This window comes from Hylobates moloch, unplaced genomic scaffold (assembly GCF_009828535.3).
Source record: "Hylobates moloch isolate HMO894 unplaced genomic scaffold, HMol_V3 SCAFFOLD_2, whole genome shotgun sequence".
NCBI lineage: Eukaryota > Metazoa > Chordata > Mammalia > Primates > Hylobatidae > Hylobates > Hylobates moloch.
This window is the reverse complement of record NW_026652277.1, coordinates 166,038,985-166,066,439: the sequence shown is the minus strand read 5'-3', so window position 1 is coordinate 166,066,439 and position 27,455 is coordinate 166,038,985. Positions and strand designations below refer to the sequence as shown.

Below are 27,455 nucleotides of genomic sequence, written 5' to 3'. Positions count from 1 at the left end.
GGACATCAGATTCGCATGTACGGTTCTCTTACCGGATTTGTGATTGTGATGATTTCTCCTTCATTAACCGTCAGTTCATTATTTCCAGGTTCAGCGGCAAAATCATACATAACCCGAGCCTATCAGGAGTTGAGAGGAAAAGAGGATGTTACGAACATAAACAGAGTAGTAAAAACACGAAAGGTGTACAGTTCACTTTCTAGGCATGCTGGTACAAACGTGATAGTGGCTGTGGCTGTTTTGGAAGAAAGGAAGGCATTACCAAAATGACTCATCTGCTCTACTCTGAGGAAGAATAACACCAACGGTGATAGCCCTGTTCTGTTCCGGAGGCAGGGAAGGTTTCTGGCAGCGCCCACATTGCATTTAGAGATCAGCCCTAAAAAAGTTACTCAAAATATACCTATTTTGGTTGAGTGCAGCAGCTCACACCTGCAATCCCAGCTACTTGGGAGACTAAATAGCAGGAGGATTGCTTGAGGCCAGGGGTTCGAGACCAGCCTGGGCAACAAAGCGAGATTCCATCTCTACCAAAAAAAGTAAAGAAAAATTAGCTGGGCATTGTTGCCAGCACCTGTAGTACCAGCTACTGAAAAGACTGGGGTAGGAGGATTGCTTGAGCCCAGGAGGTCAAAGTTACAGTAAGCCAGGATCATGCCACTGCACTCCAGCCTGCGCAACAGTGAGACCCTGCTGTCTCTTAAACAAACAAACAAACAAACACCTATTTCATTGACAACAGCAACAGACTATGTTCTTTCTCTTAGGAGGTAAGAAGTGGAAATACACAAACTGTTCATTCTGGGAACACTGACTCTCAGAAACTGAAGAGAGAGACATACACACATGCACACATATCTAAGATTCACACATCTTTAGAAGAATCCCTTGCTATTAAAATGTTCACTGTTCCTTATCTAATAAGAATGATAATGCAGCATCTTTAGCCACATTAACTCAGAAATTCAAGATTCGGGTACTCTTCCACCATACCAAGACTTACATAGGGCAGTGTGTGCTGGTCAAGTTACCTAAACAGCCATGATTTTAAAACGTTTCCTTAAAATAAAAGCTTTTATTTATTTTTCCAGACAGAGTTTCACTCTGTCACCCAGGCTGGAGTGCAGTGGTGCCATCATGGCTCACTGCAGCCTCGACCTCCCAGGCTCAAGCAATCCTCCCACCTCAGCCTCCCCAGTAGCTGGGACTACAGGCGCGTGCCACCTTGCCCAGCTAATTTTTGTATTTTTTGTAGAGATAAGGTTTCACCATGTTGCCTAGGCTGGTCTTGAGCTCCTGGGCTCAAGAGATCTTCCTCTCAAAGTATTGGGGTTACAGGTGTGAGCCACTATGACCAGCCCTAAATGAAATTTTAATTTCATATAAGACAGACTAGGACAAAGCTATTCTGGCTGGAGTGAGGAGAGACTGCTCTTGCAGACTCTTCCTCAAGAGGATCCTTGAGACAGGGTCTAGAAACACTGATTCCTTGGAACACTGCTGTGCATGTATCCCAAGAGAGAATCACTGTGGTAAAAACAAAGTATGTGTTTAAAATGTTTTATATATACCTTTATAATATGTAACACATATTTTTAAATCCCTTTCAAATTTGAAGTGATTGTCTTTTACAGACTATCTTCCTCAAGTCCATCCTATAAACTGGGGATCACATGTACCTAGGAAACATATGGTTTAAAAGTAATTGTTTGTCCTAAAAGGCAAATTCAAGTTTAGCGACAGGGCTAGTCTAACAGGGCTAATGCAAGTGCACTAATTTAACAATATTTACTGAACACCCGCCATATGGCAAGAACTTGAAAGGCCCTTTTCTTGGCCATTGCCCTTTCTATGTATTTGCTTAATGATGCCTGAAATTATTTTAATGAGAATAAAGGTTCATATTTAGTGATAACAGACAAGAAAAAAAAAAGCCAAAATGCTATCTTGAAATACGTAAAAAATAGTAAGATGGACTGATGGATGAGTATGTGACAAAGCAGGTACTGAATCTAGATGGTGGGTCTATGGTGTTCAATTCCAACCTTTCTCCATGTCTGAAATTTTTCCTAGTAAACTGTTGGGAAGAAACAAATGGTGGGAGAGCCTGTGAGTCATGACATCCCAGCAGCGCCCCACCTCCATCCTTGGAGGCTGGGACCCGAGTGAAGAGCATGGAAGGGCGCCCAGGCCAGCAGGGCGGCTCCCTCAGGGCGTCATGAAGAACAAAGCAGCTGTGCTGAGGTGTTTTCCTGACATGGCTGCAAAAGTGGACAGAATTCTGCTTGTCATGTTATGTGGTGTTTGTTTGTTTTTCTGAGACTGTTTCGCTCTTGTTGCCCAGGCTGGAGTGCAGTGATGCCAATTTGGGCTCACTACAACCTCCGCCTCCTGGGTTCAAGCGATTCTCCTGCCTCAGCCTCCCAAGTAGCTGGGACTACAGGCGCCCACCACCACACTCGGCTAATTTTTGTATTTTTAGTAGAGATGGGGTTTCACCATGTTGGTCAGGCTGGTCTCAAACTCCTGACCTCAGGTGATCCACCCGCCTTGGCTTCCCAAAGTGTGGGATTACAGGCATGAGCCACCATGCCTGGCCGGGGTAGTTTTTGTTTTTGTTTCGTTTTGTTTGAGCCAGAGTCTCTCTCTGTCACCAGACTAAAGTGCAGTGGCAAGTCTCAGCTCACTGCAACCTCCGCCTCCTAGATTCAAGCTATTCTCCTGCCTCAGCCTCCCAAGTAGCTGGAATTGCAGGCAAACACCACCACACCCAGCTAATTTTTGTATTTTTGGTAGAGACGAGGTTTCACCACGTTGTCCAGGATGGTCTCGATCTCTTGACCTCATTATCTGCCCGCCTCGGCCTCCCAAAGTACTGGGATTACAGGTGTGAGCCACCGCGCCCGGCTGGTGTTTTTTTAAAAACACGTTGCATCAACCTGGATCCTTCCTGCCATAAGGACAGACAGGACAGAAATGCGGGCAGGGGACGGGCTGGAAGTAAGCAAGCGCCCTCAGAGTGGAGCCTGGGAGCAGCAAAGCCACACTCGCGGGTACGAGGAAACTGCTGTTGTGTTATCGGTCTTCAAGAATCCTGCTGAAATTTTTAAAAATCCAGCTGAATCCAATTAGTTTCCAAATTAGAATACCTAAGCCTCTTGTTTACTAAACTTAGAATGTAGTGATGCAGAATGTGAAACAAGTGAGAAAGAAAGAAATGGAAACAGCCTCACACACTTAAATATTACTAAGCACTTACTCACTGCTAAGGTTAGAGGGTTTGGACCCTCCAAAACTCATGTTGAAACTGAACCCCCAAGGCAGTGGTTATTAGGAGGTGCGGGAAATGGGGGGTGTTTAGGTCACGGAGGCTTTGTCCTCATGAGGGGATCAACACTGCTACAAAAAGGGCTCGTGGGAGTGGGTTTACTCTCGCCCACCCTTCTGCTGTGTCAGGACACAACACCCTTTCCCCCTGGAGGAGGGAGCACTCAAGGCACCATCTTGGAAGCAGAGCCGGGTCCTACCCTGCCAGCACCTGGATCTTGAACTGCCTGCCTCCACAATTATGAGGAATCAATTCCGTTCTTTTTAAGTTACCCAGTCCTAGATCTCCTGTTGTAAGCACAAAACAGACAAGGACACTCACAGAAAAATGTTTATAAACCTTGTAAGTTTATCTAAAACACTGAATTAAGACTTAAACAGATGCTTCTTAGAAATCTGAACTGAGAATAATTCTGGAGGACAAAAGGATTTAATAACCGTATCTCCAAATGAGTATAACATGTCAATTAAAAAAAATATTGACCAGCCTAGAGATGCTAAAGCTTCAATGAAACTGAAAGCCTTTGGGTGTCATCTCCCAGCACCCCCCTTTTCTCTTTCCTATCCTTGCATTTTGCCTCCACCTGTTTTCTCACTTTCCCCTTCTCACCCCTCTTGTCTACCACTAATAGTATCCAAACAGATAGAGGTGCTGGCTTCAACCCCGACGGCCATCTATTTTCCATGTGGCCTTTGAAAGAAATGGTCCATTTTCCTATACTGCATTTTCCACTGTTAGCGATACTTCAAGAACTCATTCTTCAACTATTTCTAAGAGCTAAATTTCCACCTAGTCCTAGTCAGTGGATAACTCCAAACTATATATTCAATATATATTGTCAACCACAACTAATCTCTTCCTTTCAAAAAGTATTACAGATGACATGAATGGCTACTAGACATCAATCTCACGTATCTGTTCCATTAACTACTAATCTACTTCTCAGTAAAATAAACATTAGTGGATTCAAAGCTCTCCATTCAATGCTCTAGACACAATACCAAGTGTGCAAGCACACATCTACCCACAATGTGCATAATCCATTCTTAACACATACTTCCTCTTCTGAGAAAAGAGAGGGGTGTGACAATACGCATTCTATCTGACCTATGTTGTACATATCTGTTATTCTGTCTGCCCCACATCCCTTCCTTTTGGAAACTGGATAATGAGAATTCTTTCTCAGAGCTCTTTGGTATGGGAGTTGGGGACAGTGCTCCTGGCTGAGGTGTGGAGAAAGTCTGTCTGAAAAACGAAGTCAATGTAGCACAGAATGACAAAGAGAAACAGTGTCCTGTTTGAAGGACAAACTTGACACTTATTCTCCCCATGGAAGACTTCCCTGTTACTGGAGCCAATGTATCTCCTTATGAGCTTATTAAACTAATGTGAGTCCACATCTTGTCACTTGCAACCTAGAGAGTCCAAGTTAATACAAACCAATAACCCCAAACCAAAGAATTTATTAAGGAAACATTCTAATTAAAAAAAAAAAAAAAACACTGGCCATAAGAACTAAGAACTACCTGTATTTATTAAGCAAAAATGAAAACAAAAAAACTAGATCCTAAAATACACAACAATTGAGAATAAAACAGTTCAAAATAGGAAAAAAAATCCACAAAACCCTGGCAATAAAAAAAGTTCATATGGGAATTAGAATGCAAAAGCTAAGGCCCCATTCTTAAGTATCTACCTCTCTGATTGCATGTAAATCACCATTACATCTTAGGGAAAAAAGCAATAAATCCTTCAACAGTGTTGCTCCACATCTTTAAAACAGAAAAGTACAATTAAAAAATAAAATATGTAAATCTTCAGAAATTCCAGGGAAAGAATGATTTGACACCCTTGAAAAGTGAAGTTTTACATAAAGAGCAGGTAATATTTCTATATATAACTAGTTTACCTCTTTAAATGTCAAGCTTGTTTAACTTAAGCACATTCATGACTTATAAAATTGTATAATATTTAATGCCTTCCTCAATCTTATCTTGACTTATTAAGATCATTAGAAGAAATAGAACTTACGTTCACAGACCCTGAGCATTATTATGCTATTAACATATGTTGATGTATTTGTCCTTAATCTAAATGGTGAAGGCAAAAATGCTTTTCAATATAGGTAGTCCCTCCTTCTCCACAGTTTTACGTTCCTCGGTTTCAGTGAAGTGCTATCAAATGCAGTTGGAAAATATTAAATAGAAAATTCCAGAAATAAACAATTTATCAGTTTTAGAGTCCATGCCATTCTGAGTAGCATGATGCAATCTCACACTATCCCACTCGGGACGTGAATCATCCCTTTGTCCAGCATCTCTACACCATAGACACTGCCCACCTGACAGTCATGTAGTAGCCGTCCCAATTAGCAGACTGACTATCAGGGATGGCAGTGCTCATCTTCAGGTCATCCTTATTTTACTTAATAATGACCCTGATGCACAAGAGTGGTGTTGCTGGCATACTATGATAACTGTTCTATTTTATTATTAGTTATTCTTGTTCATCTCTTACTGTATCTAATTTACAAATTAACTTTGTCATAGGCATATATAGAAAAAACATAGTACACACATAAGGTTTGGTATTATCCTTGGTTGCAGGCATCTCTGGAGGTCTCGGAACATATCCCCCGTCACTAAAGGGGGACTACTGCATATCAGTGATTTCCACGGCTTTTGTTCAACCTTGCACCTACTCCATTGTTATTTGAACCAAATACAGAATATTATGGTTATCGCTATAAAATTTCAAGCTATTAGATTCAACCCACTGCTCCAACCTATTAAGAGCTTTCTGAATTCTGAAGCCATCATCTAATTCTCCCTTATCTTTTCCTGCTGGGAGTCATCGGAAAGCCTGATGAGCATGCTTTCTACAGTTTCACCAGTGTCATTATTCAAACTGTTAAACTATGGCAGGGCCAAGTCAGCTGCACCAGATAAGAAGCTCCAAGGGGATGTGGGTCAATTAATTATCATGTTCTCAGAATGTTGCTCTTAAAATTTCCAAAGAAGGAAATGAAGTTTCCTTAAATGTTGAGAAGCAATTTATTTAATAATCCATTCAAAAGTATAGTCAAGATGATAGAACGTTTTAATAGTTGTTAAAAGATCTTTTCCAAACAGAAGAAATTTCTAAAAAGAATTGGTAGCAGAAATTGAGAATGAATAAAAATTTTTAAATATTTTGTATGTAAAATTTTCAAGAATAAACTGGTGAATTGATATGTTCTTTAAAAATGTTTTTTCCTAAAATAGGTTTATATCTGTTATTATGAAATAAATGCACTTAGAGGAATTTTTTAAACTGATGGTCAATTAGACAAGCAGTTTGGGAAATTTCCAAGTCAAACAGAAATGTAAATAGAAATTCCCTGAGTGGAATTATAAATTCCAAAGAAATACTTAGCGTAAACTTAAATCTGAGTGTAACAAAAGGCAACTGTACAATTCTAGGGTAGCAGAGTTCTGAATACTTAAAATACATAAATCAAATTGTACCATACCTCTTCCAAACTACTCTCCCTCTCTCTAGTTCACTCATGCAGAACAGCTCTGGAAAGTACTTAAGACCACAGAAGTACAAACTGAGGCTACACTGTAACCAAACTTCTAGAGATTGGGATGATTTTAAGAGTCATTCTAAGGCCGGGCGCGGTGGCTCACGCTTGTATCAGGCCTCGGAAGGCATGAATTGAACCTGGCGGACATTGCCGAGATCTCTGCATGATCTCACCTGGCGACAGACGAGACTCACTCAAAAAAAAAAAAGAGTCATTCTACCCACACTCACCCAGATCAAAGCTTCTATATGCGGCGTACACAAGAACAATTAGACAAAGATATCTTAACAGTGATTTGATGTGGTGGCATCAACTGGCCATCTCACACGTACCATCACCATTACCAAGTAATGTGTCAAAACAGATACTTCTGAAACCCACGTGTAACTGCCTGTTCTGTGCCTTACTTCATAATTAAATACACAAAACTTGAATTTAATTGGATATTTTATTGTATTTGAGAGACCGCATCTCGCTCTGTCACCCAAGCTGGAGGGCAGTGGTGCAATCATGGCTCACTGCAGCCTTGAACTCCTGGGCTCAAGCAACCCTCCTGCCTCAGCCTCCTGATAGACAGGACTATAGGCACATGCCACCACTCCTGGCTAATATTTTATTTTTTAATTTTTTAAAGAGACCAGATCTCACTATGTTGCCTAGGCTATTTTTTTAAGGCCATGTCCAAATGGCTATATCATACAAAACACTTTGATTTTATTGCTTTAAATGAGGGGTTGCTTTTCCTTTTTCTGTACGGCAGCAGATAGTAAATATTCTAGAGTTTGCAGGCCATTCAGTCTGTCTCTGCTGCTGCAGTGCAAAAGCTACCACAGACAATATACAAACACATGGATATAGCCATGTTCCAGTGGAACTTTATTTACAAACTGCACATGACAGGCTAGATTTTGTTCATGGGCCAAAATTTGCTGACCCCTATAACATGACCCGCAACATAATTACTATGTAAAAATCACTAGTCTTAACATAAAGCAGAAGTCATAAAGGAAAGAGTATTTTCAATTCATATCACAAAGTGTTAATCTTCTAATACATAAAGAGTTTCTGGAACTCAAGAAAAAGACCAGCAACCTAATACAAAAATGGGCAGAGGAACAAACAGTTAATTAAAGAATACAATGGCCCTTAAATGCATGACAAAACGCTCAATCTCACACACTAAGAGAGACAAATTAATCTGGCAGACATTGCCAGATCCCCACGGCCTCAATTTGGGGTTGTACTATTTAAACTTCTACCAGTATTATATATGAAAGTAACATTTTTCGACAGCTTCACAAACAGAATAAATCACTCCACTTTTGGATTTCTGCAAATCTGATGCTAAGGAATGCTACCCAAATATAGCTTCTACTAACAGGCAACTGATTAAATAAACTAGGCTATGCCGTCACAATGGAATATTATATAGCAACAAGAGAATGAGAACAATCTATATACTCAGACATGGAATGAATACATGGTCAAAAAAGGTAAATTATGGAACACGGCATATAGCATGCTACCTTTTTCATGAGCAGAATATTTATATTTGCCAGTATTTCCATAAAGAAACATTAAATAAAACAAGAAATTAATTTTAAATTGGTCACCTAGAAACCTGGGAGAAGAAACTTAGTGATAACACAAGTGGAAGTGACATTTCTCATTATATTTCTTTTCATATCATTTAATTTTAACTGTGTGTGTATATATCACCTGTCCAAGAATTCTAAATTAAAATGAGACAAAAAAGACATCAGGTACAGTAATGGCAAAAGATGAAATATTTAGGAATAATCTTAAGAAATGTGTAAAACCTATCTGGAAAAAAACTTTAGAATTTCTTAAGTAACACAGAAAATTGGAAAAAATGGAGAGTATGTGATATGGTTTGGCTGTGTCCCCACCCAAATCTCACCCTGAATTGTAATAATCTGCAAGTGTCAAGGGCAGGGCCAGGTGGAGATAACTGAATCATGGGGGTGGTATCCCCCATACTGTTCTCGTGGTAGTGAATAAGTCTCATGAGGTCTGATGGTTTTATAAAGGGGAGGCCCCCTGCACAAGCTCTCTTGCCTGCCGCCATGTAAGACATCCCTTTGCTTCTCCTTTGCCTTCCACTATGACTGTGAGGCCTCCCCACCCACGTGGAATTGTGAGTCCATTAAATCTCTTTTCTTTATAAATTACCCAGTCTCAGGTATGTCTTTACTAGCAGCGTGAGAACAGACTAATACAGCAAGGTAGATTGTAACAATGGCCACAGTAAATCCTCCCACCCCTATATCAATACCAATTTGCAATATGACTTTGTCACTCCTCCCATTAAGACTCTGGACAATGGCTGGGCATGGTGGCTCACGCCTGTAATCCCAGCACTTTGGAAGTCGAAACAGGCGGATCACCTGAGTACAGGAGTTTGAGACCAGCCTGACCAACATGGACAGACCCCGTCTCTACTAAACATACATCCCTATAATCCCAGCTACTCGCCAGGCTGAGGCAGGAGAATCACTTGAACCCGGGAGGTGGAGGTTGCGGTGAGCCGAGATCGCGCCACTGCACTCCAGCCTGGGCAACAAGAGCAAAACTCCATCTCAAAAAAAAAAAGAAAAAGAAAAAAGACTCTGGACGAGTTCAGGTCTTACTCTGGCCAACAGAACCATAGCATATGTGATACTAACACAGGCATGAAAAGCACTTATACATGGGGTGGGGGCTGCCCTCTCTTGCTGCCAGGATCACCTGTGCCACCACTGAACCTGGCTGGATTAGTAACTCTGCAGATCCAAGACCACATGGAAAGAGGCCCGCATCATCCTAGCTGTGTAAGGTGAGACCCCAACATGAAGGAAAGGCCACCTAAGACTATCCAGCCTCAGATGGGCTCTCCAGACCACAAGAACCATGCGTTGTCAGTCCACAGAACTGTAAGAAATACGAAGTATTTGTTGTTTTATGTCATTAAGTTTTGGGGTAGTTTGTTATACAATAAAATGGATTCAAAGAGTCTCCCCATATTTTAGATGAGAAGCCCCAATATCATCTCCCCTCTCCTTCAATAATTCTAATAAAAATACAAATTGGATTTTTTTTTTTCTGAAACAGGACAAACTAATCCTAAAATTCATTTGGACATATAAACCAACAAGAATGGCCCCCAATCTTTTTCATGGAAAAAAAAAAAAAAAAAAAAAAACAAGGAAAAACTAGAAAAGTACGAAGTCCACAACAAGTCCCAAAGACATATAGAAACATAGGTAACATGGGCTGGGCGCGGTGGCTCACGCTTGTAATCCCAGCACTTTGGGAGGCCGAGGCGGGCGGATCATGAGGTCAGGAGATCGAGACCACGGTGAAACCCCGTCTCTACTAAAAATAAAAAAAATTAGCCGGGCGTGGTGGCAGGCACCTGTAGTCCCAGCTACTCGGAGAGGCTGAGGCAGGAGAATGGCGTGAACCCGGGAGGCGGAGCTTGCAGTGAGCCGAGATTGCGCCACTGCACTCCAGCCTGGGCGACAGAGCAAGACTCCGTCTCAAAAAAAAAAAAAAAGAAACATAGGTAACATGATAAAGATGGCATTTTATTGTTTTAGAACAAATGAGTAACTATCTGAAGGAAAAAAAATAAATTCCTACCTCACTTCTCCCAACAAAATAAATCACATGATGGGTCAAAGATTAATTTTTTTTTTTTAAAGGTAATCAAATATCTAGTGCCCAGATTGGGAATTCTGAGCAGCATTTTTCATTAAAAGGAACCAGATTTACTTAGAGAAATAGTTGACTCCAGGTTTCAGGGGGAAAAAACAAGAACCCCATATAAAACATACAAGATGGGCCTGGAACATCTTTTCCTATCAGATTATCAAAGACACTACTAGCAAAGCCTACTGGTTGTGTCAAAAAGACACAGGCACCAACCTGAAGATGAGCTTGCTGTCCAGATGTGGAACAATACAAGCATCAATAGGGATAATGACCGCAATGGACTGAAACATTAAATTTTCTTAAACTCATGAGTTCATAATGATAAAACTAATTGGTCATCTTTATAGAATGGTAGGAAATGAATTCATTTTGACAACTGGTAAATAAAGGCAAAAAAATCAACCATTTATCCTTTAAAAACTGTACTATTAAGTAACCAAGTAGTAGATAAAAGTTTCTCTTTATACAAGTATTTCAGCTGATAAATGAAGGAATAATAGAATGAGATCATTTTTTTAAATCCCCAAAGATTTAATTCATCTAAGCATAGCGCATCACAAAGACAACCAGACATTACTTGCCTTCTGATGGAATACAATCCTGCTTACGAAATATACTTGAAAAAAAAAAGAATGTGAATCTTATTCACCCTCTAAATCCTAGTAACAAGAAATACAAAAGAATATATTAAACTATGTAATAAGGGTAAGATAAGAAATCAAGGTACTACAGAAATCCATCCCAACAAATACGTCCCAAAGACAAAAACAAGTAGGGGATAAGGGTTGGGGGTGAGGTAAGGGAACCAAATAAATGAAGAGAAGATTGATCATGATAGTAATATGTAGACTTTATTAGGATTCTGAGTCCAATTGCAGAAATGATTATGAAATTTGAATTCTTAAAGGACTGTGATATTTAAAAGTATTCATTTTTTAGGGATCAAAGTAGCATTGTGGTTATATTTTTAAAGACTTTCCTCTTTCCTCCCCATCTTTAGAGGTATATACGAAAATACTTATAGATGAAGTGTTAAAATACCTGCCATTTCTTCAAAAATAATGCAGGAGCAAGAGATACTGATGGGGTCTTGATGAAATAAGAAGGCTATGAGCTGGTTAGTTGCCAAAGGTGGATAATGGTTACAAACAGCTTTATTATACTCTTCTACTTTTGAATGTGTTTGGCATGCTCCACAATAAAATGTCTTTTTAAAAAAACCATAAAAAACACCAAAGAAAATCTTAGGAGAATTTCTAAAAATACTCTTGCAGTAGAGGAGACTTTATGAAATAAAATCGACAAGTCTTTTACAGGGAGAATGGAAGAAACGTCTCTTCACCCAAAATAAAACATACCTGCCTGGCAACAGCCAACATAAGCAAGATAAAAATCAATGACAGGCCGGGCGTGGTGGCTCACGCCTGTAATCCCAGCACTCTGGGAGGCCGAGGCGGGTGGATCATCTGAGGTCAGGAGTTTAAGAGCAGCCTGGCCAACATGGTGAAACCCTGTCTCTACTAAAAATACAAAAAAACCAAAAAAAATTAGCTTGGCGTGGTGGTGGCTGCCTGTAATCCCAGCTACTTGGGAGACTGAGGCAGGAGAATCACTTGAACCCAGGAGGTGGAGGTTGCAGTGAGCCAAGACTGTGCCACTGCACTCCACCCTGGGCAACAAGAGCGAAACTCCATCTCAAAACAACAACAAAAAAGTCAATGACAATCCGGGGAAAATGTCTGCAATTCATAACACAGACTAAAGACTGCTTCTGCTACTCTATATAAAGAGTACGAATCAGTAAGAAAAAAATGGCTTTAAAATGTAAAACCGTACTCAGAAAAGAATATAAAATGAAACAGTTTATTTTTCACCTATCAGTCTGGCAAAAAACGAAAGCAAAACTCTGCTAACACCATGTTGGTAAGGGCATAAGGTTTAGGGAAACAGGTATCCTTACATCACGCTAACAGGAGAAGCAATTTGGTAATGCCTATCAGGATTACAAACACACATGTATCTTAACGAGAAAGTCTAGGAACTTATCCTCTAGAAATAGACTTTTGCAAACTGACATATATACATGGTTATTCACTGCAATGCCACCCAGAATAGCAAAAGACCAAACACAACCTAAAAGGTGTGACACTAGTTCATCAAGTATGGGATCTCTACGAAATGAAGTACTACACTGCAGCCAAAACAAGATTTGCTTACTTTTCTGGTGTGGAATGATCTCTAATATATATGTATTAAGTGAGAAAACAAAGCAGGCGCACCACTTGTGTAAGAAAGAGGGCCCAGCGATGCAGTACATGTATTTGCTTGTGTATGCACAGGAAGTCTCGGTAACAATGTAAAAGAAATTGGTAACACTGCCCCTGAGGAGAGAAGATGGCTAAGGGAAAGGAGAGGTAGGAGATAATTTTCAGTGGGGTTTTTTTGCACTTTTTTAGTGTTGTGGGTTTTTTTTTTTTTTAACATGAACCTATTATCTAGTCAAAAAAATTAAAAATTTAAAGCACTGTCTTGGATTGTCTCTACCTAGGATGCTCAGAGTCATGTTGCAAACATCAAAATTTATGAAAGAATGCTTCCCTGATTATAACAAAGCACAAAATACTCCAAAGTGTAACTAAAAAGCAGATTAGATGGCAAACAGAATCTGCATTAAAGGCCACATAAAAGGGGGTAAACCATATTCCTAGACTTCTCATTCTGAGAACCAATAATTTCAGTGTATATAAATACATACCTACACTTTTATTAATACAACAACAAAAGCAACACAATGAAGTTAAAAAGGAAAAGTTTCTAAAAGTGCCAAAGGGCACTAGTGCTCGTTTTTTAAATATCCCTCAAATGTTATACATTTGCCATACGTGTTTGCATGTACACAACTAGTCAAAGCACACACATGCACAGAAGCAATTAGAATCACAGTATATGCTTACATACTCTTAACATTTCTTATGTGCTCTTCTACATTTCATTTATTTAAGACTTTTATTTTATTCATATTTTCTCTTAGGACTCTTCACATCAGCATAGCTACTTTGTTCTTTATCACAGCTGCAAGGTTACTAACCCACTATTTAATGCCTAGGGCAAGGCACATTAAAACTTACTTTACTGTGGCTAAGAAAATAACCTCACCACCAGCCCCAAATTAAAATAGCTTTATTGCTTTTCCCAATTGTAAAAGTACACGCTCACTGGGGGTGGGGAGACAGGAATACAAATATAGAAAAGTTTAAAATCAAACAGTAGCAAATACCAAACCCCAGAGACAACTGGCAGAAACTTACTCCCAGTTAAGAGTGCTCATCTCCCACACTAGTGTGTGTATTTACAAGGTCTCACTTCTTCCCCAAAGGGGGAGGAAATGGAATTACTGGCAACACACCTATGATAAGCTGGCTTTGAAGCCAGGCACATAGGTTCAAATCCCCACGCCACTGTTTCACCAGTCTTGAAAACTTGGACCAATTCCTTAAAGTCTCGGTCTCAAACTGCTTGTGCCTTGTGACACAAAGGAGAAATGAAATAATAAAAATAAAGTCCATAGAATAGGGACTGGCACATAGACCCCAGTAAATGCAGGCTATCACGACTTTTTTTTTTTTTAACATTACATGTACATTCGCATGTACTAAAAATTATGGCATAACTATTTCCTCTTTCCAGTCCACCAAAGGTTCTGGAACTAGCCTAGAGTTCAAGGGAAAGTAAAGGGCCTGATAACTGATTCCTACAAAAGGTGGTTCTGCTACTTCACTAGACAATAAGGGAACCAGGCATTCCCCTACCCACTTAGTCACCTGTGAAACAACAACAGTTACTGTATACATGTAATTCAAATCCCAGAATGATGGAGGGGAAGACAGAGAAAGTGTCTGAAGTAGTAATGTCAAAAATTTCCAATTTGTGAAAACTATAACCCATAGATCCCAGAAGCTGAATAAATTCCACAGGAAAAAAAAACACAAAGAAAACCACACAAAGACACATCATAGCCAAGTTTCAGAATATCAGCAACAAAGAGAAAAACCTTACAATCAGAGAAAGGAGAAAAACATATATTATTACACACAGTGGAACAAAGAATAACTGCAGAATTCTCAAGAACAACATGACACAAGCCAAATGCCATCTTAATAGTGCTGAGAAATAACGAAAACTACCAACCTAGAATTCTATATCCAGCAAGAACATCCTTCAAAAATGATGGTGAAATAAGGGCGTTTCAGACAAAAGCTGAGGAAGAATGTGTCACCAGCAAAGCAATATGTCAAATGTGCTTTTACCAGAACGAAAATGATACTAGATGGAAAACTGAATCCACACAAAAGAAGGAAGAGCACCAGGAATGGTAAATACATGGGCCATGCAAAAAAAAAAAAAAAAAATCTCACCGTTTAATTTTTCTCAAAGAAAACTAAGAAGATAACTAACTTTTAAAACAAGAATAACAACAACATATTCTGGAGTCTATAATACTGGGAAATAAAATGTATGACAAAAATACAAAGGCCAGGCACAGTGGCTCATGCCTGTAACTCCAGCATTTTGGAGGCCGAGGTGGGCAGATCGCACAAACTCAGGAATTTAAGACCGGCCAGGGCAATGTGGAGAGACCCTGTCTCTACAAATACAAAAATTAGCCGGGCATGGTGGTCTGCACCTGTAGTCCTAGCTACTTGGGAGGTAGAGGTGGGAGGATCACTTGAGCAGGAGGTTGAGGCTGCAGTGAGCTGTAATTATGCCACTGCACTCCTGCCTGGGTGACAAAGCAAGACTCTGTCTCAAAAAAACAAACAAAAAAGTAGCACATAGGACAGGAAAGGGAAATAGAAGTCTACTGTTACAGAGTTCTTATGTGTGAGGTGCTGTAGTATTTGAAGTTCAAATACCCTAAGATACACATGCTTATTGTGAACCTGAGAGCGATCATGGAAACGAGAGGAGGGAGGGAGGGAGGAAAAAATGGAAAGGAGGATTGTGAATTCTGAGAACCATGGCCTAATGTAAAGCAGCTTTTGATGTCCAGTAATCAGACATTTCATTATTTCAAATTAATTTCTACTCCAATGAATTCAAATAATTATAGTTTTGGAGTATGTGTAAAATTCAGATACACTTCTTTAAACAGAAGTCAACCTAAATCAATGGTTGGTGGGAATATAAAATGGTACAGCCACAGTAGAAAACAGTTTGGCAGTTCCTCCGAAAGTTAAACACGGAATTACCATATGATACAGCAAATTCCACTCAAAATAACTGAAAGCAAGTACTCAGATACTTGTATGCCAAAGTTCACAGCAACACCATTCACAATAGCCAAAAGGTGGCAGCAACCCAAATGCTCATCAACAGATGAATAAACAAAATACAAAGGAATATTATTCAGCCATAAAAAGAAATGAAATTCAGATACATGCTACATTACAGACGAACCTTGAAAACATTATGCTAATTGAAATAAGCCAGACACAAAAGGACAAATCGGCCAGGCATGGTGGCTCACGCCTGTAATCCCAGCACTTTGGGAGGCAGAGGCGGGTGAATCACTTGAGGTCAGAAGTTCGAGACCAGCTTGGCCAACGTGGTGAAACCTCGTCTCTACTAAAAATAAAAAAATTAGCTGGGCATGGTAGCGAACGCCTGTAATCCCAGCTACTTGGGAGGCTGAGGCAGGAAAATCGCTTGAACCCGGGAGGTGGAGGGTGCAGTGAGCCAAGATGGCACCACTGCACTCCAGCCTGGGTGACAGAGCGAGGCTCCGTCTCAAAAAGAAAAAAACAACAAATATATGATTCCACTATGTGAGATACCTAGAATAGGCAAACGAAGCCAGAAAGTAGAATAGGAGTTACCAGGGGCTACAGGGAGGGGGAAATGGGGAATTATTGCTTAATGCAATACAGAGTTTCTATTTGGGATGGTGAAAGTTCTAGAAATAGCGGCAATGGTTATACATCATTGTGAATGTATCTAATGTCACTGAATCATATACCTAAAATGGTAAATTTTATGTTATGTATTTTTACCACTATTTTTATTCTTTTTTAATTAAGATTTTATATACTTTGTAGAGGTTTATTTATTTTATGGTTTTTGTTGTTTTATTGTATTTTATTGTTTTGTTTCGAGACAGTCTTGCTCTGTCACCCAGGCTGGAGTGCAGAGGCGCCATCTTGGCTCACTGTAGCCTCCACCTCTCAGGTTCAGGCAATTCTCCTGCCTCAGCCTCCTGAGTAGCTGGGATTACAGGCATGTGCCACCACGCCCGGCTAATTTTTTTTGTATTTTTAGTAGAAACAGGGTTTCACCATGTTGGCCAGGTTGGTCTTGAACTCCTGGCCTCAAGTGATCCACCCGCCTCAGCCTCCTAAAGTGCTGGGATTACAGGCATGAGCCACCGTGCCCAGCCTTATCACTATTTTCAAAAGACCAAATAAATAAAAATGTACAATTGTGGAATAAACCAGAATGGCACCCTAACTGCATGCTCCCTCCTTCTATGGAGTTAGCCTTATTCAGCTAACAGCTGGTGCACCCAAGCACAGGCCCAGCCCCTGGCAGCCAGCAGTGCCGTGTGCTGAAAAGTCAAAGAAATGAAGATATGTTCTTCAAAGTGACCTGCCAGGAGCCTTCAGGAAAAATAAAATACTTTAAATACAGTCACCAAGCATTATCAGATGTACTGAGCTTGACAATGAAAACCCACTATCAAACTTTTGCTTAAGGGAGCTCTTCGGGGTTACATGTAGGCCCATGACCTTTACCCCAACTTCACAAAGTGGAAAAAAAAAGACAAGCCAAGAGAAGAGACTCCTCCAGCAAACTCGAAAGATAATGTGCATGTGAGCCCACCCAGTTGCACTGGGACTCTTGGTTACTCCCGCCATCCACGCACTGATTACAACTTTGCTACGCTCTCCTTCCCATTAGTGTTTAACCCACCTGTCTGTCACATCCTTAAAAAGGAAAAAGAAACCATCCCTCAACCCCACATATTCTTTTGACTAATAGCTTCTCTTAACATCAAGAAATTCAAATTTCAGAGAAGTTTTCCACATGCCCCGTGTATACTTCATCTGCTACTCACTCTTCACCCTGTACTAGTCAAGCCTTGCCCACACTGACACCACTGAAACGGCTCTGGCCAAGGATATCGGCAGCCTTCTTACTGCTAAATCCAATCACCATACTAGGCCCTCATCCCACCTGACTGCCTGGCTGCATCTGACACTGCTGTTCACTCTTCCTTCTTGAAACACTCTCCTCCCTCATCCCTCCACACCTGCCCTCCTCTGGATTTCTTCCTTCCTTTCCACCTTCTCTCCTTGCCCAGGCGTTAGCCAGGCCACACTGTAAATGTCTGTTTCCCCGGGTCCTACACTCTTCTTACTCTAGACATTCTCCCTGGGTAACATCCACTCTGACAACGTCACCTGCCATCTTTATACTGATGAATCCCAAGTCCATTTCTTAGATCTTTCCTCCTGAGGTTCAGACTTGAAAATCTGTCGCCTATCAGATTCCTGCATGCAGTTCTGAGGGCACACACAACACACCAAGCAAGGCCTCATCAGCATTCCAGCACAGAACCTGCCTTCTCTCCAGCATTCCCCAGCCTTCTAGATGGAACCTCTCCTATCCACTCACCTAAAAAGAAACTGAAAGGTACTCTTGACTCCTCCTCTCATTCCTTTCTACCTCTAAGAAAGGCCTGGCAAATCTACTTTCTAAATACTGCTACAATCTACTCACTTCTCTCCATCCCATGTGTGAGTTCCACAGTCCAAGTCATCTTTATTTTCATTCGCTTCAAAAGCCTCCTCCAGCCTCCCCACACCTGCTGAGCCTTGCTCCAATTTATCTTCCGCCTGCAGCGGCAAGGATCTTTCGAACATGCACACTAAGCATTGCCGCTCTTGACTCAAACCTTCCAGTGCTTCCCACAGCTCTTACAAGAAAGCCCAAGCACAATGCCTGGAACACAGTAGGTGCTTAACATCTATATGTTCACTAAATAAACCCCAATGTTAATAAACATGGCTTATAAAGAGGCTGACCATGTATCCTCATCTATCCAGGCCAGCCCCAGTTTATGCCTGTTATCTCAGTGTAATTAACAGTACCCTCTTTTTTCTTGAAAGTATTCTAGTTTGGACTAAAAAAAAAATTACATGATCACCTGACCCTGAACACCTCCATGGCCTTATCACTTACAATTCTTATCTTCAATTATAAATTCCAGACTTATTGAACTATTTTCTTTTCTTGAGGCAAGGTCTCACTGTCACCCAGGCGGGAGTGCAGTGGTGCATCACAGCTTACTGCAGCCTCAAACTTCTGGGCTCAAGTGATCCTACTGCTTCGGTCTCTCAAAGTACTGGGATTACAGGCATGAGCTACCACACCTGGCCTGAACTATTTTCAATTCCATAAACATGTCACAACCTTCCCTCTTTCTTCACCTGACCAAATCCTACTCAACTTTCAGGTCTCAGCTTAGATGTCACCAGTGGGAAGCATTTTATGACATGCAAAATCGGTTACATATCTATCCCTCCCGTGGACGGCCTTATAACACTACCCTTCCCCTATCATTTTATGGCTGCTGTACTATCGTTGCTTGTGGACATGTCTGCATTCTCTAAACTGTAAGCTCTGTCGGTCTTGCTCAGCACAGTACCTGACAGCCATTTACCAGGTAGCACAGCATCTGCCACCCAAGAGATGCTTACAGAGTTCAAGCTTCACTGCCATTTCCAAATAAATTCAATCTTACTAGTTCAGTTTTCAAAGTACACAAAGTACAGCTTTTTTGAAATAAAAAACTTCATTTAGTCTAGGTTTACTGCCCCAGCTAAAAGAACCATAAGCCAATACTTTAACAGGCAATCATTAAACTTTTAAATTTATAAATTAAACTTTATTTTGCAAAATGCCAATGATTCATGTCTTAATTACACTTTTTCTAAATCTCTACCATGGTTTGGAGGAAGAATTTTCCCCCAGTAGCCTACCCAGTTTTTTCTGCTTAAAGCCATCAGAGCCAATTCTAAAATTCTGCATTCTCGGGGTGGGTAAAGCCAATGACTAGCTACCAGATTGAAGCTAGGTAGCTGGTATGTTTATATTTTATCAACACATATTGAATAGGCAGTTATTACCAAGGGTGCTGTTCTAGGTGGACATAGCGGTGAAAAGCCAGGAACAAGATGTTCTCCTTCTTTCAGAAGCATTGTTTTAGGAGGAGACACAGCCATCAACACACAAAGCAATTCCAGGTGGCGGTGAGTGCAATTACAGAAATTAATCAGGTGATGCGACAGAGTAAGGGCTTTAAAGGAGGCGGAGGAGGGGGCTTGCCAGTGAGGAACAGGGGCTAGGGAGGATGTGGGGTGGGGGGGGGGGGTGGCAGGAGGCCCAGATAATACTAGATGGAAAACTGAATCCGCACAAAAGAAGGAAGAGCACCAGGAATGGTAAATAACGTGGGCCACGCAGAAAAAAAAAAAACAAAAAACTCACCATTTAATTTTTCTGAAAGAAAACTAAGAAGATAACTAACTTTTAAAACAAGAATAACAACAACATATTCTGGAGTCTATAATACTGGGAAATAAAATGTATGACATTTTATTTCCAATTTGTGAAAATTGTAAACCCAGGTCAGAACAATGCCAGAGGCGAAATAATGCAAAGGTACATTTACCAAGAGAGTTATAAAAAGTAATACCTTATTTTCAGCATGGTTTCCCTGCTGCTGTTTCTGTGCAAATAAATTAGCATTCAGAGATGAAAAGGAATATTTACACAACCTACAAATAAAATATACTGAAAAATACGTTACAGGATTTTAGCACTACTAAAACCAGAATAGACGACGTGTAACCTATGATGAAGCTTCCTCCCTCCTTCCTGGGCCCACCGTGGAAATTATTAATCCGTCAGCACAGATACACATAGCCTGGCTCCTTCCCAGCAAGGCCTCCCCACACTCCTGCTTGCCACTTTTAGTCCCAAAAACTCAACAATTGAAATGGGTGAAATTTAAAAATATATATTTTTCAGATAGAAAACTCCTATAGAATATATAGCATTTGGGTTATTCAGCTTTTCCAAAGATCTACGCCATCAGGAAAACTTTAGCTTAATCATTTTTCTTGGTCTTTTTAAAATAAGTACTACCTGGCTGGGTGCAGTGGCTCACAACTGTGATTCTAGCATTTTGGGAGGAAGAGGTGGGCAGATGGTTTGAGCTCAGGAGTTCAAGACCAGTCTGGGCAACATGGCAAAACCCCATCTCTACCAAAAATACAAAAATTAGCCAAGCGGTGTGGTGCACACCTGTGGTCTCAGCTTACTGGGAGGCTGAGGTAGGAGGATCACCTGAGCCCAAGAGACAGAAGCTGCAGTGAGCTGATATCATGCTACTGCATTCTAGCTTGGGTGACAGAGCCAGACTCTGTCTCAAAAACAAAAAGAAAAACCTGCAGACTCTCCTAGTTTCATAAAAAGCTTACTCTGAGAGTAAAATTAAGAATAATCTTTTTTTTTTTTTTTTTTTTTTTTGAGATGGAGACTTGCTCTGTTGCCCAGGCTGGTGTGTAGTAGCGCTACCTAGGCTCACTTCTCCACTTCCCAGGTTCAAGTGATTCTCATCCCTTAGCCTCCCAAGTAGCTGGGACTGCAGGCACACGCCACCACGCCCAGCAAATTTTTGTATTTTTAGTTGAGATGAGGTTTCGCCACATTGGCTAGGCTGGTCTCAAACTCCTGGCCTCAAGTGATCCACCTGCCTTGGCCTCCCAAAGTGCTGGGATTACAGGTATGAGCCACCACACTCCGCCAAGAAGAACCTTTTCTTAATGACTCAAGGTCACCATCATAACCATGAATTATTGTGTAAGGTGAAAGACACTGAATACTTATTTCCCAGCTCTCAGCTTTCAAACATGAAAAATGACAGGGTCAGCCTAGATGATTTGCAAGTCTCTGGGCCTTTTAAAAAAATTTAAATACTTTATATCAAAGTATGTAAAGAACATTAATAAAGTGAAACATACAGATCTTTAAGCTACTCAAAATGATACTTCCCCTTAAGGTCATCGACATAAATACACACACAACTAGGTTACATGAGGAATATGGGTCTCTGCTTTAAGCCATACTTGGCCTGAGGCCATATTCTTAACTATGATTTATTTTTATCAGCAGTTCCTCTTCAGGGCAATTTCTCTTCTAGATTCACAGAGCTAACATAAACCTCACCACAGAACTACAGTTGGCTTTTACTGCAGCACAAATGTAGGCTTAAGGATATGGTAAAATAAGACTGCCAAAGAGAGTTAAGTTGGAAAAATAAAATTTGAAGAGCTAACTTAAAGTTTCTTATACAAAAATGGAAGAATGAATCATACTTGGACAAAGGAAGAGATTTTGCCTAACAGCAGCTGACAGAGGGGAAAAGGTGACCAAATGAGGGATGCATCAGATGAGAAGGTAGAGAAGCCGAAGACAATCTCATCAGGGGGGCCGTAAGAGACACCTGCATAGCAGGACAGGCGCCTCTCACCAGAATTTTGCCAGGATCCTCTGTGCCTTCCAGCTGATCCTTCTTGCAAATCAATAAACACTGAAAGTGTTACAAAAGCACCTCTGATCATTTTGTAAATTATGATATGGCATTAGGATACTGATTTATTAAGGGAGTCAATCAAGTTACAAGAGTAAAGAACAAAACAATATCAAATTCAGCATCTACTATCAATTCTTTTCAAAGTCCAATACTGGGTCCACAAGAACCATACACCAACCTAAGCAACCCCAGGAACCAGCCATAAATCTCAGAACTATGACTAATAGGAGAGTATCACACAGCCTGTATGCTACACAACCAGTTTACCAGATTCACCAATGCCATCTATGCTTTGTATAAAATATGTGGCATGTTGAACTCCTGCATTTAGCAGGATACTCTCTAGTACACATGGGAAATTCTGACCCCACCAACTGAATCATATACTTACCTCGAACCAGTTGTGATTACAGTAAGTTATTATAGCTATGCAACTGAATTATTATGTAGCTAATGAAACATGAGTTCAAAAAAGAGTAATTGTTTCCAAGAAATCTAAGTAGATGGCTAAAAAGTTTACTGTCAAAATCAGTGTAATTGAGACAACAGTTAAGACAAACGGGGCCAGGCGCGGTGGCTCGCACCCGTAATCCCAGCACTTTGGGAGGCCAAGGTAGGCAGATCACCTGAGGTCAGGAGTTTGAGAACAGCCTGGCCAACATGGTGAAACCCCATCTCTACTAAAATACAAAAAAAAAAAAATAGCTGGGCATGGGCATGGTAGCGGGTGCCTGTAAGCCCAGCTACTCGGAAAGCTGAGGCAGGAGAATCGCTTCTACCCAGGAGGTGGAGGTTGCAGTGAGCCGAGGTCATACCATTGCACTCCAGTCTGGGTGACAAGAGCGGAACTCCATCTAAAAAAAAAAAAAAAGACAATTGGGAAAAGGCCAGGCGAGGTGGCTCAAGCCTGTAATCCTGAAATTGCCTTTGCAAAATTATGACTGAGAAAATGGAGATCTAACTTAATTGACTCCATCTTGCTTCTAACTTCCAAGCTGTCCTTGTTCACTCCTGGACGTAGGATGAACGAACTTTGGGAATTCATAGTTTGAAACAAAGATGTTTAAAACAAGGACGACGGCCGGGCGCAGTGGCTCACGCCTGTAATCCCAGCACTTTGGGAGACCGAGGTGGGCAAATCATTTGAGGTCAGGAGTTCAAGACCAGCCTGACCAACATGGTGAAATGCTGTCTCTATTAAAAACACAAAAAATTAGCCAGGCGTGGTGGCACATGCCTATAGACCCAGCTACTCGGGAGGCTGAGGCAGGAGAATCCCTTGAACCTGGGAGGTGGAGGCTGCAGTGAGCCGAGATTGCACCACTGCACTCCAGCCTGGGCAACAGAGTGAGACAGTCTCCAAAAAAAAAAAAAAAACAACCCAAGGATGACAACAGCCCTTTCCCAAAGCCGACCTCCTTCTTGCATGGGGACTAGATTGCCTTTGTAGGGCTAACATTAGCCACAATATTAAAAACTATGATTTAGGAGTCATGTAGCTGGAGGCTACAAGATTCTGATCCTCTCTAAACTGCTCCTAAGATCAGTGCTTGAGATATTTTGCAGACCCTGCACTTGATGGATCAGCTGGCACCACCCTGATCAATATACTGGCTCATCTGATCTTATGGCCCCCACCCAGGAACTGACTCAGCGCAAGACAGCTTTGACTCCCTATGATTTCATCCCTGACCAATCAGCACTCCTGGCTCACTGGCTTCCCCCACCCACCAAGTTGTCCTTAAAAACTCTATGGGTAGACTGATTTGAGTAATAATAAAACTCTGGTCTCCTGCACTGCATGAATTACTCTTTCTCTATTGCAATTCCCCTTGTCTTGAGAAATCGGCTCTAAGATATCGGCAGGCAAAGCGAACCCATTGGGCGGTTACAATCCCAGCATTCTGGGAGGCTGAGGTGGGCAGACAGCTTGAGCCCAGGAGTTCGAGACAGCCAGGCCAAAGTGGTGAAACCCCGTCTCTACTAAAAATACAAAAATTAGGCAGGTGAGGAGGCATGGGCCTGTAATCCCAGCTACGCAGGAGGCTAAGGCAGGAAAATTGCTTGAACCTGGGTGGCGGAGGTTACAGTGAGCCAAGATCATGCCACTGCACTCCAGCCTGGGTGGCAGAGTGAGACTCCACCTCAAAAAAAAAAAAAAAAAAAAAAGACAAATGGGAAATAATTTTTTAAAATCTAGAATTCTGTACTCACGATGCTTTGAAACTGTCTTCAAACTATTTAAGCTCTTCTAAAAGAAACAAAAAATGAGAATTGCAATGAATTGAGTATGGATTATGCAAAATGGATCACTTAGCACTGCAATCAGAAATACACAAAGACCACAGCTGGCTGTCTATCAAAGGATTGGTGAGTAAATGCACATTATACATTTTAAGTTAAAATAAGATAATCAGTAGAGTTAACCCTTGAACAACACAGGTCTGGGCCACTTTACATGCACCGTTTCTTCTATTTCTGCCACTCCTCCCTCCTTTTCCTCCACCTACTCAATGTGAAGACAATGAGGATGAAGGCCTAACGCTCTACTTCCACTTAGTAGTAAATATATTTTCTCTTCCTTATGATTTTCTCAATAACATTTTCTTTAGCTTAATTTACTGTAAGAATACAGTATGTAACACATATGACATACAAAATATGTGTTAACTGTTTACATCACAAGGCTTCCAGTCAACAGCAGGCTATTAGCAGTTAAGTTTTGGGGGAGTCGAAAGTTATACTTGAATTTTCAACTGGGCAGGCGGTCGGTGCTCCTAACCCCCAAGTTGTTCAAGGGTCAGCTATATTTCCTTTTCAATCTTCATTTTCATCAATTCTTCAGCCCTTGTCCTAAGCATCCTCCCATTGCTGGCACCACCTAAGCTGTACAGAAAGGCTTAGAAGGGCTTCATCTCCTTGAAACCACCTTTGCAAAATTATAACTGAGGAAATTATGACAGTGAAAGAAATCAGACCTAACCAACTCTATCTTGCTTGTAACCTTTAAGTTGTCCTTGTTCATTCCTGGGCATAGGACAGAACTAACTTTGGGAAAGAATTTGATCCATGGTTTGACTCTAAAACAAAACTGATAACAGCCCTTTCCTGAAAAGACCCCCTTCTTGCCTGGGGTCCAGTCTGCCTTTGCAGGACTAACAAAATAACTACAAGAAATTACAATTTAGGGGTCATGTAGCCTCTGGCTCCAAGAGTCTGAACCTCCCCAAATTGCTCCTGGGGATAACATCACTATTGTAAAACCTAAGATCAGTGATTAAGATATTTGCAGACCCTGCACTTGATGGACCCAGACCAGTAATCTGGCCCAACCAGTTCTGCCATCCCACCCAGGAACAGAAGACATTAAGAAAAACTAACTTCAACCCCCTAAGATTCCATCTGCAACCTGACCAATCAGCACTCCCCACTTCCCAAGCCACTACCCACCAAATTATCTTTAAAAACTCTGATCCCCAAATGCTCCGGGAGACTGACAAACTCAGGTCTCCCGCACAGCCAGCTCTGAGTGAATTACTCTTTCTCCATTGCAATTTCCCTGTCTTGATAAATCGATTCTGTCTACGCAGTGGTCACGGTGAACCCATTGGGCAGTTGCATCATGAGGATTTTGATAAGTGCACTGCAGTCAACAAGATAATAGCAAGACATGCATATATTTTTTAACCGTTAGATTATGTTACCTGTATGGTCACATTACCTGTGGAAAATCTGTTTTACATTAACATGGGAAGACTCATACAAACGCCAACCAGTAAGAGATGGCACTGTTCTTGCCTTAATACTATCAAGCAACTTAATACACACAGCAAACTTAATTTATGAATATGTTTACACTGCCTACCAACAGACTGGACATTTGAAGATATTAAGAATAAGTAGAACAGGAATTACAGTTATTTAAGTCTACAGTTTTGGAGATATATATTAAAATACTTACCATGAAACGATGTCTGGAATTTGCTTCAAAATAATGAGGAAAGGGGAAAATAGGGGAGGGGAGACTACAGGAAACAAAACGGGCCAGGATCACTGTGGAGGTGGGTGATGGGTACACAGGGGAGTGTCACTGTGCTGTTCTACTTTTGTCCATGTTTAAAACTTTTATAAATAAAAAGTTAAAATAGAAAATATTGAATCATGCCAAACCATTGAGATGATAGTTCAAAAAGTCACAGTGTAGTAAATTCTCATCATTTTATGTTGCCTCAGCATGCACTTTGAAGATAAGTGGGACCTTCTCATAGCAGAAGCAGGGCTCTGCCACCCTGGACGTGGCACAGGGTGTAGTTCTACACCTCCTCCCAGTTCCTCAATATGACCAATCCAGATACCTGCCTTAGACAACTTCCTCCTGGCAACCACCTCCCCATGGGAAAGCCACACACAGCCTACTTCACTGGCCCTGACCCTCACACCCCACATGGGCTGTGCAGTCACAGTGTGACCTCCTGGAACCAATTAAACCTCCCTGGGGGAAACCTGTTTGGACCCCATGAAGGCCCATGGGTCTCTAGGTAGGTCTCAATCTCTCTCTCTCCCTTCACAGTTCCTGACCTTCAAGCTCCCTGACCATCCTGTGCGTGACCTCCAGGATTGCTGTGTACTCCCAGGGCCTGTAGGTAATAAAATCTGTATTTCCATCTTGTGCCTCTCCTAATCACTGGGGAAAGCTCTTCATCTTAAAGACGCTAAATTAAAACACACAGATGTGGAATTTTTTAGCACAAGTAATATGAAATTCCAGTGATATACTTCATATTAAAAATATCACTTAATGGAACCAGGAAGGAATAAAGATTCATTGAATCTCCAAATTCTATGCCAAGGTGATGCCATTTCTTCTAAGCCCATAAGAGCATTCTGACCCAGTTCTCAGGGTTCCAGCTGCTTTCTTCTACCACTGCTCTCAAGACTGCTGGGGCTTCAGGAAGTTTACACTAGACACCCGCAAACAGTGACCCTCATTGGAAGAGAAATGCAGTGAGTACTTGCTGATCAGAAATGGTTTCATCAGCCAGAAATCCAGCAGTCTGAAAGTACTTTGCTTATGTCTAGGTGGCCACCAGTCGAGTGAACAGCATTAACGGTAACAGCCAAATGGTCTGATGGGCTGTTTGTATTCACTTTCAGTATATCCAGGAAACATAATCTGAAATTTTCTATCA

The 27,455-nt window shown here is 41.1% G+C and overlaps 1 protein-coding gene across 3 annotated transcripts in view; it reads right to left on the bottom strand.

Moving 5' to 3' along the window:
- Positions 1-27,455, bottom strand: part of SNX9 (sorting nexin 9) — a 188,467-nt gene that overhangs the window by 79,056 nt on the left and 81,956 nt on the right. For all 3 annotated transcript variants that reach the window (XM_058435628.1, XM_058435629.1, XM_032161264.2), the window contains one exon: positions 33-119. In XM_058435628.1, coding sequence (XP_058291611.1) covers positions 33-119 — 87 coding nt within the window. The remainder of the gene's footprint in view (positions 1-32; positions 120-27,455) is intronic.